The 13801-nt window shown below is 34.7% G+C and overlaps 1 protein-coding gene across 12 annotated transcripts in view; it reads right to left on the bottom strand.

Annotated features, from left to right (window-relative positions):
• The window catches only part of TMEM232 (transmembrane protein 232), a 111224-nt gene that overhangs the window by 59551 nt on the left and 37872 nt on the right, over positions 1 to 13801 (bottom strand). For 11 of the 12 annotated variants that reach the window (XM_041751984.1, XM_041751985.1, XM_041751994.1 and 8 more), the window contains 3 exons: positions 11260 to 11417; positions 6912 to 7011; positions 3112 to 3278 (listed from right to left, as the gene is read on the bottom strand). In XM_041751984.1, coding sequence (XP_041607918.1) covers positions 3112 to 3278; positions 6912 to 7011; positions 11260 to 11417 — 425 coding nt within the window. The remainder of the gene's footprint in view (positions 1 to 3111; positions 3279 to 6911; positions 7012 to 11259; positions 11418 to 13801) is intronic. The other variant, XM_041751995.1, reaches the window with a different exon arrangement.

Below are 13801 nucleotides of genomic sequence, written 5' to 3'. Positions count from 1 at the left end.
TCATCTTATTTTATTTTGTCTTCTCTTCCCATCTGTTCATCTGTTTTGTTTCTTAAATTCCACATATGAGTGAGATCATATGGTATTTTTCTTTCTCTGACTGACTTATTTCTCCTAGCATAATACTCTCTAGTTCCATCCATGTCATTACAAATGGCAAGATTTCATTCTTTTTGATGACTGAGTAATATTTCATTATCTATATATGCCACATCTTCTTTATCCATTCATCTGTTGATGGATATGTGGGCTCTTCCCATAGTTTGGCTATTGTGGACATTGCTTCTGTAGGCATTGGGGTGCACGTACTCCTTCAATTAGTAGTGCAATTGCTGGGTCATAGGTAGTTCTCTTTTTAACTTCCTGAGGAACCGCCATACTGTTTTCCAGAGTGGCAGCACCAGTTCACATTCCCACCAATAGTGTAAGAGGGTTCCCCTTCCTCCTCCAACATCTGTTGCTTCTTGACTTGTTCATTTTAGCCATTCTGACTGGTGGGAGATGGTATCTCATTGTGGCTTTGATTTGCATTTCCCTGATGCTGAGTGACGTTGAGCATTTTTTAACGTGTCTGTTGACCATTTGTATGTCTTTGGAGAAATGTCTGTTCATGTCTTCTGCCCATTTCTTGACTGGGTTTTTGTTTTTCGGGTGTTGAGTTTGATAAGTTCTTTAGACTTTGGATACTAGCCCTTCATCTGATAAGTCATTTGCAAATATCTTCTCCCATTCTGTAGGTTGTCTTTTAGTTTTGTTGACTGTTTCCTTTGCTGTGCAAAAGTTTTTTATCTTGATAAAGTCCCAATAGTTCATTTTTGCTTTTGTTTCCTTTCCCTACAGACAAATGTCTAGCAACAAGTTATTGTGGCCGACGTCCAAGAGTTAGCTGCCTGTGTTTTCCTCCAGGATTTTGATGGATTCCTGTCTCACATTTAGGTCTTTCATCCATTTTGAGTTTATTTTTGTGTATGGTGTAAGAAAGTGGTCCAGCTTCATTGTTCATTTTCACAATACCACTTGTTGAAGATACTTTTATTTTCCAGTGGATATTCTTTCCTGATTTGTCGAACATTTAGATTCTTAAATATAAGCAGAATCAACATTGAAGGTTGCCTGCTTCATAACCAGAACACTCGTATTGTCAAGATTTCACAATATCTTATTTTTTTAAGCAAAAACACTCAAGTCACTACATTAAGCACAATTAACTACATAGTAAAACATAATTATTTAGTCAGCATAATCATGTCCTTAGAGGAAAATCATATTTTAACTGCCTAAGTTAAAGTGAGTTCCTAAATATAATGTTCAATAATCATTGTTTAAATTTTCATGGCACTTAATAATTTACAAGGTACATGCTTTTTTTGCAATCTTCACCACTATCTTATAGACTAGTTAGGGTGAATATGATGATTATGATGATGACGATGGTGGTGGTGGTGATGATGTCTTTTTTAAAGATAAGCAAATGGGGATGTAGAGAGTTCAATGGACCTCTAAATCATATAGTCAGTTGCTAAGCAGATCTTTCTTCCTCATGATCAATGTCCTTACCATTGTTTAACATCTTAGATTATAAATTTATTGTTAAAGTAGTCTTTAAACTTAAAAACAAGATCCCTTTGTGCATGAAGCAATTGGTGCTCGTTAGTAATTATACCTGAAAGGTTCAAATTATTTAGCATGGGGATCCCTGGGTGGCGCAGCGGTTTGGCGCCTGCCTTTGGCCCAGGGCGCGATCCTGGAGACCCGGGATCGAATCCCACATCGGGCTCCCGATGCATGGAGCCTGCTTCTCCCTCTGCCTGTGTCTCTGCCTCTCTCTCTCTCTCTCTCTCTGTGTGTGACTATCATAAATAAATAAAATTTAAAAAAAAAAAAAAAAAAAAAAAAAAACAAATTATTTAGCATATGTCACTTTATGTCAGTGATTCACCAAATAATGAGACAAAGAGAAAACACAAAAGCCTTTAATGATCACAAATAGATGTGGTTAAATGTGTTTCCTTAAGTACTTATATTTTAGTTGGTTTAGTTGGTTTCCCAAGAGAAGCATGGAAAACTGTGAGGCAACTCATAATACAACTATTTGAAAAAGGAATCTTAAATTTTTCTGTTTCAACTTCCCTTATGTTAGACATATGTTTTCCTTTTTTTCCTAAAGATTTGTTTATGTGTTTATATATTTTAGAGAGAGAACACGTGATCGGGGAGATTGGGAGAGGGAGAGGGAGATAGAGAATCTCAAGCAGACTTTAAGCTGTGTGTGGAGCCCAGCACAGGGGCTTGATCCCACAACCCTGAAATTGTTACCTGAGCCAAAACCTAGAGTTGGATGCTTAACCAACTAAGCCACACAGGCACCCCACTATGTTTTCCTTTTTAAGAAATTATTAGAAAAACAAATTTTCTGTCCATAAACTATAAAATAATAAGTATATATAATGAAAAATAAAGTAATAAAAGAATCAAGGTTTCAGTGTTTTATGGCTCATTGTAGCTCTGTTCCCATGATACATATTTTATTACATAGCAAGGAATTACATGACTGGACAGTTTTCTCTAATGTTGATCACTAATGTCCAAGTTAGAAACTAAAAGAAAATTTTTCATATACTAATGATTATTTTATTTCCTCAATTCTGAACCATTTAAAAACATTTTAGTTGATTTTAATAGCATTTTAAATGTTATTATATATGAATTATAGAAGCTTCCAGTATTAAAATTGCTCTCATTAATTGCCTCTACTTTATGTACTTTCCTTTAATACAAACGTAATTATCTTAAAATCCTCATTTGTAAGTTAATCTAAATTGCGTTGCAATTTCCAATTAATTAAATAGCTGAGATGGAATCTATAAGGAAAAAGGTAGTATGGCGTTGCTCTATTTAAAGTAGTAGTGGCACATATTGATGCTCCACTCCTAATCCTATTTACTACTGTCCAGGAAATGTACATATGGTTTAGTGTTTTTGCTGTTCACTCCTCTCGCCCTCCCCCCCACCACCTAAACTCAACTTCAAGGATGTTACATGTATTGGCCAAGCACAATTATTTCATCATAGTAATATTACCTGATTCATTATGGACTAGGATATACTCACCATCTCAGAATCTACGTTCTTATAGCTTTTCTTGTTTTCCACAGGGCTAAAAACTGACCCAGGAAAGAGCCCTCTTTTGCATATAATCTCCATGGTTTTCAAAATGAATTGCACATTTGAAAAGATGTTTGGATACTTGTAATATGACTCTCCAGAGGAAGAAAGTGCTATTGTAAGAAAAATAATTTATGATAAACATCTCATTAATATCTTGCATTGTGTTTCATTTGTCTTTTAGTTACTAAAATATAATTAAATTCAGTTCTTAGATGCTGAAACTGCTATCCGTGTCCCCATCTATTCAAGATTTATAATGTTATGTGTGACCCCTGGTGGCATAATAAAAAACTACAAGGTAGATAGTTAAGAGTTTATATAATTCCGAACAGCAATTGCATAATGATCGAATGCCCAATTAAGTATAGTTACTGTACAACAATGCTTGGAAACTTTCAGGCGAAAATAAATCAACTTATAACATAGTCTATTCATAAATGGATACTTTGAAACTGCAATCCTACAAACAAATCATCATTTTTAACCCTACATTCTCCAGTTTTATTCCTTTTCAGGATGTTATTGCTGTTGTTTTTTTAAATATATTTTAAGTATAGCAACAATTATGTCATTCAACATAACACTATATCATATCTAACAGAACTATCTGTATTCTGTTCTTTTTGTACACTTTTAGATAATTTCTGAGTTTCAATATTCTGACATTGGAAAATTAGTAGTAACTACTCTTCTACTGGATGGCTATATGGATAGGTAGCAATTGCTTCCTGCTATTGCAGGTAAAAATTACTCTGTTGCTAAAGACAGAAATGTAGCATAAGTAAGGCTGTGTTTAACAGTATTTGATTGAAGGGGCAAAATCTGGGGATTTTATCCTTATATGAAACAAGCTTATTGGTTTTCTTGGGATAGATCTACAATAGCAAGCTAATGTGAGATCTTGAGGTTTTATTCAAATCATTTTTCAAAATTTATTTGCCACTATCATCTGATTATTTGATGACTCATGCTGAACACAGTAAAGAGTAAAAAAGAGGATTATAATGTATGAAGAAATCAAAACAAGTGATACGATAGACATAAATTCTTATTCTGCTAAGTCTCCAGGCCTGTCTGGGTTTCATACCCGTCAGAATTTGTAGTAGTGGTGAAATTTATTGGTCAGTCTCCAAAACACTTCCACTGTTACCGCCTATTCCCTCCTCCATGATTTTTCCACCAAATATTCCCTTTCTTATATCTTGAGTCCTTTTATCTCTTACCCTACAACATACTAATCTTTTCCTCTTTGACCTTTTTTTTTTTAAGATTTTATTTATTTATTCATGAAAGACACAGAAAGAGGCAGAGACACAGGCAGAGGGAGAAGCAAGCTCCCTGCAGGAAGCCCGATGTGGGACTCGATCCCGGGTCTCCAGGATCACGCCCTGGGCCGAAGGCAGGCGTTAAACCACTGAGCAACCCAGGGATCCTCTGATCTTTTATTAATTCAATCAATTAAACTAAAAAGTTTATTTAAAACTAAAAAAAAAAAGTTTTTGAAAAGATAAATTGATAAGCCTAGTCTAGCTAGTCTCACCAACAGAAAAAAGAGGACTCAAATAAATTAAGAAATGGACAAAATACTAGGAATATACAACCTACCAAGACTGAATCAAGATGAAATAAAAAATATGAACAGAGTGATTATTAGTAAGGAGACTGAATCAGTAATGAAAAACCTCTCAACAAACAAAAGTCCAGAACCATAGAGCCTCACTGATGAATTCTACCAAATATTCAAAGAGAGTACCAATCCTTCTCAAACTCGTACAAAATATAGGAGGAGGGAACTTTTAAACTTATTTTACAAGGCCAGCATTACCCTATCAAAATCATACAAGGATGCCACAAGAAAAGAAAATTATAGGCCAATATCCCTGATGAATATAGATTCAAAATCCTCAACAAAATACCAGCAAACCAAATTCAGCAACATATTAAAATGATTAAAATGATATATTTAATGACTACATATTAAAATTATACCATGACTAAGTGGGATTTATTCCAGAGACACAAGGAGGGTTTAACATCCCCAAATCAGTCAATGTGATACACCACATTACCAAAATGAAAATTAAAAATCATACAATGATCTTAATCAATGTAGAAAACGTATGTGACAAAATTCAACATCCATTTATGGTGAAAAGAACTCACAATGAAGCAGGCATAGAGGGAGTGTAACTCAACATAATAAAGGCCGTGTACTACTAGTCTACTGCTAACATCATGGTCAAAGGTGAGGAGTGGACAGCTTTTCCTCCAAAATGAGGAACAAGACGAGGATGCCCACTCTCACCTACCTTATTCAACAAAGTACTGCAAGTCCTAACCAGGATAATTAGGCAAGAAAAAATAATAATAAAAGGCATCTGAATTGGAAAGGGAGATGTGAAACTCTTTTTTTATTTTGTTTTTTCATTCAAACTATTGGCATATTTCTCCTTCTCTTTATAGCTTAGTTCTTTGTAATAGTTCACCATCTCTGTCTTATGCTTAAACCTTCCCTTCACCCTTTGTTTACCTCCAGTCTGAGTTTTGCTTCCCCATCTCCCCTGGGAATGCTCCCAAGATCAACAATGACTTTCTGCTTACAGAAACCCATCAACTTTTAGACCTTCTACTATTTCATATTTTTATAGCTCTGGATAATGCTGACCTTGAACCTCCCCTCTTTTGATTTCTGTGTCACTATTCTCTTACTTCCCTTTCCTGATATATGGCACTCCAATAATCTATTAAATGTTTATGTTCTCTAAGCCTTTTCCTAGAACTAATTTCTCCCCTGAAACATCTTTCACTCTGAGGTTATTTCAGCCATATTAACGTGGATGACTGGCAAATCATCTGCATTAATATCTATGATATAAGTGAATCCCAGTCTTCGTTTATTTCCCTACTTCCAAATCTGTATTTCCAACTGAGTGATCTTCAAAATCCAATATGTCCAATGTTTCTCCAAAATTTTTTCAATTTAAAGTACCATTATCGGGATCCCTGGGTGGTGCAGCGGTTTGGCGCCTGCCTTTGGCCCAAGGCGCGATCCTGGAGACCCGGGATCGAATCCCACGTCGGGCCCACCGTGCATGGAGCCTGCTTCTCCCTCTGCCTGTGTCTCTGCCTCTCTCTCTCTCTGTGTGTGTGTGACTATCATAAATAAATAAAAAAAATTTAAAAAAAGATTAAAGTACCATTATCTTGATCCTATTTGTCACTATGTTAAATTTAAAGATTCCTCCTGAATTCTTCATTTCCCCTTATATATAGACTAGATCCAATTGATCACCAAATTCAGTGCCTTTTTTCTTTTAAATATTTTTCAAAACTATTTTACTCTATCTCCTTCTCATTTTAAAAGTTTATAATCTTTAACATCTCCTGCCCAACTACAGTCATAGCTAACTGACACCCTGCTTCACATTCTCCTTACTCCAGTTCAGCATCTACACTGTCACTAGTGTTACCATACTAAAATATAAAACTTTCTTGAAATCTAGAAAGGTAGATTCTATTACAGATGAGGAAACTGAGTCACAGACAAGGTCATGCACTTAGTTAAGTAGGAAAGTTAAAAGTAAAACCCATGTAGTCTGGCCCAGAAACTGTGTTCAACAATACTGTACCTCTTACTTTTCATGAAAAATAAAATACAGCTTATGTTCTTTATAGTGATAGTCTAAGCTTCTCGAACTATAACATAAAACATTTATAAGCGCAGAAAATAAAAGAGAGTCTACCGTATAAATATGGTTGAAGCCTAAGTAAATGCTGTTTAAAACTTTCTAGGTGACCATGCAGGAAATATATAAAAAGTCGTAAGAAGACCAAATAGCCAATCTGTCAAAAGAAAAAGAAAAAAGTATATTTGTGTTGCATCAATAAATGTTTAGAAACTATAAGGAAACTAAACCATTTTATTATTACATTTCCTTTTGATGAAACAATTTCAAACTCTCTTGAGTTCATGCGCTTTTGAAATAACTTTAAAACATTTATATCAAGGTTGAAATACTGGTTCAGCCAAGAGACTTTTATAAATCATCTCTACATTATATATAATGACCAATACTGAATGCTATTCTGTTCTGTGTCCTATAGAACAGTATTTCTCAAATTGCAAGTCATGCCCCTTAAGTGAGTCATGAAATCATTTGAGAGTGGATTTTTAAACAAAATGAAAGAGAAAAGAAAATTTCATAGTGCATTGCACAGTTCCTTGTTTCAGTTTACAAATCAGTGTATATTATGCATGTTTTGGTTTGCAATGCAAACGTCTCAGTCAAAACATTTTTAAAAACATTGATTTAGATGGTTTTGAGAAACATTCTTCCTCAGTATACTAGGCTACACTAAGATCCCAATTCCCTTATGAACACTACTAAATAAATAAATAAACACTAGTATCTTACCTCCGTGAAGTTCCATGTATATAGCAAGTTTATTTTACATAGAATACAGAAAGTGGAATATCTGCAAATTCATGATATGCAAGTTTTCACAGAAAATGGGACAAAACCCCACAAACCATAGAAATAAATGGAACAGAAATTCTTAAGTTGCTAAATCATAAGATTGTGGAAACAAAACAAAACAATATCACTATCAAGATACATGTAGTCCAAATCCTCTTAACAACAATGCAGGCTATTGTCAGATCCATACGTAAAAAATAATAATAAAATAAAAAAGATCATTCTACCAAGTCTCTGATTCAACCAAGATCATTTAACAAATAAGTGACATGATTGGACTTTGAACCCAAGACTGTGTTGCACCAAAAGGCATGAACTCTCTATTACAGCAGTGTTTCCCAAGTACTTTCATCATAAAATTCTGTTGGTGAAATAAATTCTATGAATGCACCATCAATATTTATAAATATATCCATAAATTATAAATATACACCATTTACAGACTTAAATAAAATTTAAAAAACATTTATAAAGTATATCCAAGGGAACTCTTCATACAGACCACTTTGATATAGTATTGTGCTTCTCTAAGAGACTGAAGTTAGATGGAAAGAGGAAATTGTCAGATCACTTAAAAGAATACTGCAATATTCTAAGTGAGAGTATTAAAATAAGAAATACTCATTGTTATAGACAATGAATGAAAAATTAACCAAAGGGGAATAATTTGCAAGGAATTAGATAGATACTGAAAGGAAAATTCATGTTCAAAAATTTGTAATATCATACAAAATAGAAAAATATATGAAAAACAGATGTTTGAATGATCACTGTATTTACCCCAATTTGGTTGTTTGACCTGACCCAGAGGCTATCCTTAGTTATAACCATGCTTGGAAAGCAGTTTTCATCTATAATATTCTGAAAAGCTAAATTTTTATTTAAAAATCTGCCTGTCTGTATCTCTAAAATATTCTGGGACCTTCTGTGCATCTTTCCTCACGTCTCATTTTTGCACATATTCTTTCTGCAGCTTGACAGCTTGAGCTGTGCCTCCTAGACAGAATCTCTGCTTTTAGATGTCTCTTCACTCTATCTTTCCTTCCTTTATTCTTACTCTCCCTTCTTTCCTTCTCTTTCTATGGCTTATTCTCTTCATTTCTCTGTTTCTATTATCTAATTGTGAAATAAAAATGCTAAATAACATTTATTATGTGTTATATTTAATAGTTGGTTATGTGCTCCGTGTTTTTTTTATAGAAGCTTGAAGAACACTTTATATTTCTCTCTAAAATACATTGAACTATTGTTTCTTATATATTATTCTCTACACTTCAGTAAGTAGACTTTAATACTTAAGATGATTCTACACTCAGGTAAATAATGAGGAAAGAATGCACACAAAATGTGAAAGTAAATAATAGTAGGGAATTCAGTATTTCTGGCTCTTCTGCTGAGCTTTATCAACAAAATGGCGCCCATGAAGGTGGGTGATGCTTCCCTGGCAATACCTTTCAGTGTAGCATACTGAAGAAAAGATCAAAACCAAAGCTTCCAACTGACTATCAGATACATAATGAAAATTCTACAAAGTCAAGGAGGATAACTGAAATGGCTTCTTGCCTGAAATCAAAGGTACTTATAGAGCATGCTTACTTCCCCTAGCTAATTTATATTTTCTAGAACAATAAGAAGTAGACTTTAAAAGTAGTAAATCTGAGAGCCAAAATAAATGTGTAGTATTATGGCTGAGAGTCCACTGGACTCAGTTTCAAAATCTTCTCTGCTGAGAAACCTTGAATAATTCATTTATATGCCTTGGTCTGTAAAATAATGGCCAATAATAGCACCTACTTTTTAGGTTTGTTATAAGGATTGAATAAGTTAATTATGTCTGATACATCTAAAGCACTGATCACTGTGCAAGGTGTTGTGCAAGTTAAGTTCTGTGTAAGTATTCACAGGTGTTATGTGTGCAAATTGTTTAAACTGTCAGATAAAAAGATATAGGAATCTTTTAAAAAATAAATGACATAGTAATCGGGTGCCTGGGTGGTCCAGTCAGTTTTAAGCATCTGACTCTTGGTTTTGGCTTAGGTCATGATTTCAGGGTTGTGGGATCAAGACCCATGTCAGGCTCCATGTTTAGTGGGGAAGCTGATTGAGATTCTCTCTCCCTCTTCCTCTGCTCCTCCTCTCCACTTGTGTGCTCTCTCTCTCTCTCTCTCTCTCTCTCTTTCTAAAATAAATGAATAAATCTTTAAATAAATAAATGATGTAGTATATATAAATTATAAGTGATTTGTACAATGGCTAAAGCTGTATTTTATAGCATTTATTGGTAGCAAAAATATAAAAGGCAATGAATGGAAAATGGCCACTAAAGAAAATGAAAAGAAGGGATCCCTGGGTGGCGCAGCGGTTTGGCGCCTGCCTTTGGCCCAGGGCGCGATCCTGGAGACCCGGGATCGAATCCCACATCAGGCTCCCGGTGCATGGAGCCTGCTTCTCCCTCCGCCTGTGTCTCTGCCTCTCTCTCTCTCTGTGTGTGACTATCATAAATAAATAAAAAAAAAATTAAAAAAAAAATTAAAAAAAATAAAGAAAATGAAAAGGGGAGAAAAGCCAGCTTTGCTTGTTTCTCCTTTCATTCTTTATTCATTAGAAAATATATAGAGATGTAGATACTTTTTCAATCTCTATAATAATTGTATAATCTTTTCTATATCTTCATAATGAATAGTTTGGGAAACAGAGGAAAAAGACAGAAGAAAAAGTCATCATGGTAACATCTTGTCTTTCTACTCCCATCCTCCTATGCAAAGCCTCAGTTCTTTGCACGCTCCGTTTCTATTACGTGCTCTGTGAACCACGCCTGGTCACCAGAAATCTTTTACCCCCAAACATGTCAGAGAGGATCCAGGCTTGATTTCTAAGGACTAAAATATAGTATCTTCCAAAAACGCCCTGGTTGACTTATGGACATTTCCATGGTAACTTTCTAACACTACATAGTGAAATTGAGTAAGAAATTCTTTTTGCAAATAATACTTAATAATTTTTGCAAATAATTATTAAAATATGCATATCCTAAAAATATCTATGTTTTTACATTTTTCTTCTAGCTTTATATTTTCTTTGAAATAAAACTACTACATAACCTATTTTTTTTATTCATAATAAATTTTGCCACAGGCAACCATAATCATCACAGGGAACAGAAACAAATGACATCCAAGACCTTGTAAAACATGAACCTCATGAAGATAGTTTCCCATCTTATGGCTTTAAATGCCACAGAATACTGAGAGAATAACTCTTCTCAAACTGGGCAACTAGCTAAGGTTATTGTCAGCATTTTTAAATGGAAAATGGCATTTAAAAATCCTTAAAATAGGACAAAAGTTACACATATGCATACATAAATACTAACTTGATTTCAATTAAATATTATTTTCTTAGATGGTGAAGTTATATTTTCTCAAACTATCTCCATTTGGATGTTAGGTAATAATGTATTATCCACATTTAAAGAAGATTAACATAAACTACCAAACAAGAGAATATTCCATAATAAAACCAAATGTCCTGTTTAGATCGTAAAACAGGGGTCATATGACTACATGTAGTATGTGTAGTAATTAAAACATATTAAAAATATTTTACAACATACCTTTGTCAGCTTTATTTCAACTGAATATAAGTATGTCTTTTGGAATGCATCACAACAGAGTCTATATAAAACTGATTCCGCAACAAAAAATAAGGTAGGCAGATGCTCATAATCAAAGGAAGCATAGTCCAGGGAAGCATAAAGCATATTTAAAGCTTCTGAAATATTAAAAAGGTAGAAACTTCACAATTTATAGATCATGCTTTTGTCTACATGCTATAATTAAGCCTTACAATTAACTATTTGCTGTCACCAAAACCAGATTATGGTTTTAAAATATTAAAAATTTAAAAGGTTAAATATTTACAAATTCTTTGACACTCCTCCCATCAAAAAGTGAAGTCCACACCCCTTCCCCCTTGAACTTGAGTAGGTCTTGTGACTGTTTTAATCAATAAAACACTAGATCAGAAAAGTCAATACACCACTTGAGCCACTTGGATCTCTTTCTCAAGACACCAGCTCTGGCTAATGTAGGAAAGCTCTGGCTAGTGTAAGAAAGACACTTAGCTGCCATGTAAAAAATCTAATTACTCAGAAGTCACTAAACTGGAGAGACTACAGAGCTAGAGATAGAAGAGAGAGAGAGAGAGAAATGCACAAGGAGCTCCAGATGTTCCAGCCAACACAAAATAGATCACCAGACCAGACAAATAATGAAGGGGCAAAGGGGCAGAACTGGATGACAAAAGAAAGCACTAAAGACAAGTGCTATAAAGAGCAGAGTGGAAAACTAGAAAATCAAGACAGACGATCTAGGCCCCAGGGGAGATGAAAGAGGAAGAATATAGAGCTAAGGCCCTAGAGAAAATTACACCTCAAGTTATTGCAAAGATTTTGAAAAGAGCTGTCATGAAATATCTGAAAAGAACAGCAAATGCAGGGACTTGAGGAAGGAAAAGCCCTGACACATCCAAGGAATAGGAAGCAGACCAATATGGCTGAGCATAATGAATAAGTAGGGAAGGCAGGTAGGAATCAAGTCAGACATAGTCGGGGCTTATTTTAAGTGTAATCAGAAGACACTGGAAATGATTTAAGCTTTAGTATGATCACTGCTGCATGGAGGGAGGACTATAGAATGAGCAGCAGATGAGAGAGGGAGGGTGGCGGGGGAGAGAGACGCAAGACACAGATGTGGAGGGTTTTCAGTTGGGGAGCTGGTAAGAAGAATTCATATTTAGGGGTTTTATTTGGAGTTCAATATCTTGGTAAGTGAAAAGCCTTTGGCTATGTGTAACAGGAAATGCAAAGAAATATCTTCAAAGTGAGTATGTTTATTATTTCACAAGATCATAGGTGGAAAGACCGTAGGGCTGGCACTCCCCTAACTGCCCTCTGTATGCATTTTTTTTTTCATCTTCTAGTTCTGATGTACATGGTGACTGTGATGACCACACAAGCTCCAGGCATCTTTTTCTTACCAAGCCATTTAGAAAGGAATCAAAAGGTATAGGGAAGGAAGAGGTGCTTTCTTCCCAGAGGTGGGAAGAGGTACTTTCTTTCCAAAAGCAATTCAACAAAAAGTACTCCAAATAGATCTATTTTTACATCTCTGGGTAGAACCAGGTCCTGTGACCACTCCTAATCCAATCACTTGCAAGCAAGAGGGAATTCCCATGATTAGTTTAGATCAACCAGCCTCATTGCCCCTCCCATCCCCCCCACGCTGCACCCAGGCTGGGAGGCTCAGTTCCCTTCTGAACCACATGACCACCGCCAGACACCTGAACAAAACAGGTTTAATGGACAAAAAAAGCAAGTAGATTCTGGTTGTTGATAAGCCAGGGATGTTTACTTCAATATCATTCAAACATTTAATAGAGGTCAAGCTGTGGATAGCACTGTGATAAAAGTGCCATAAACTCAAGTCAAATACAAAATGTTCTTACTCTTCCTGTTGCTTGAAACCTCCCAGACAGCCCTATAAAACTCAATTTACATGGGGCAATACTCTCTGACCTCATATGGTTAACATTCTAAATCTCATTTTAAAACGCATACACATAAAAATCAGGATAATTATAGAAGAAATTTTACCTCCTTAAAAATAATGTTTTTTAATTTCTTTTTGAGAGTGGTTGGATGATGCTTTGGAAGGAGACATATAAATGAGAAGTGATAAATGGAAAGGTAATGAGTAAAATGGCTGTTTGAAATAAGTGAAAAACAAAGGACCATTTGGTTAACGTTTTATGAGTAAGACTTATAAAATTCCAAAACAAGTTTCTCCAAATGTATATAGTGCCTATTGTAATTAAAAATCACTTCAATGACACTTTATATTACTTTTTAATTAGTTACTAATTTTAGAAAAAAGCAATGAAGACTGTGCTGAACAAAAGTTTAAAACAATTTTGTAGTTAAAAAGTTGAGCAGTCAAATTCATAAATTCAAAATTACAAAAGGAGCTTTCACAGTGAAATATTACAAGATATTTCTATAGAGAAAGGCAAATTTTCCTTGGCTGCTGCACAATTTCTAAATATTAAAGGTCACAAGTTACACCTTTTCTGCTAATCTAGAGAACACTCAGGGAAAC

This window comes from Vulpes lagopus, chromosome 4 (genome assembly GCF_018345385.1).
Source record: "Vulpes lagopus strain Blue_001 chromosome 4, ASM1834538v1, whole genome shotgun sequence".
Classification (NCBI taxonomy): Eukaryota; Metazoa; Chordata; class Mammalia; order Carnivora; family Canidae; genus Vulpes; species Vulpes lagopus.
This window is presented reverse-complemented; position numbering and strand designations above follow the sequence as displayed.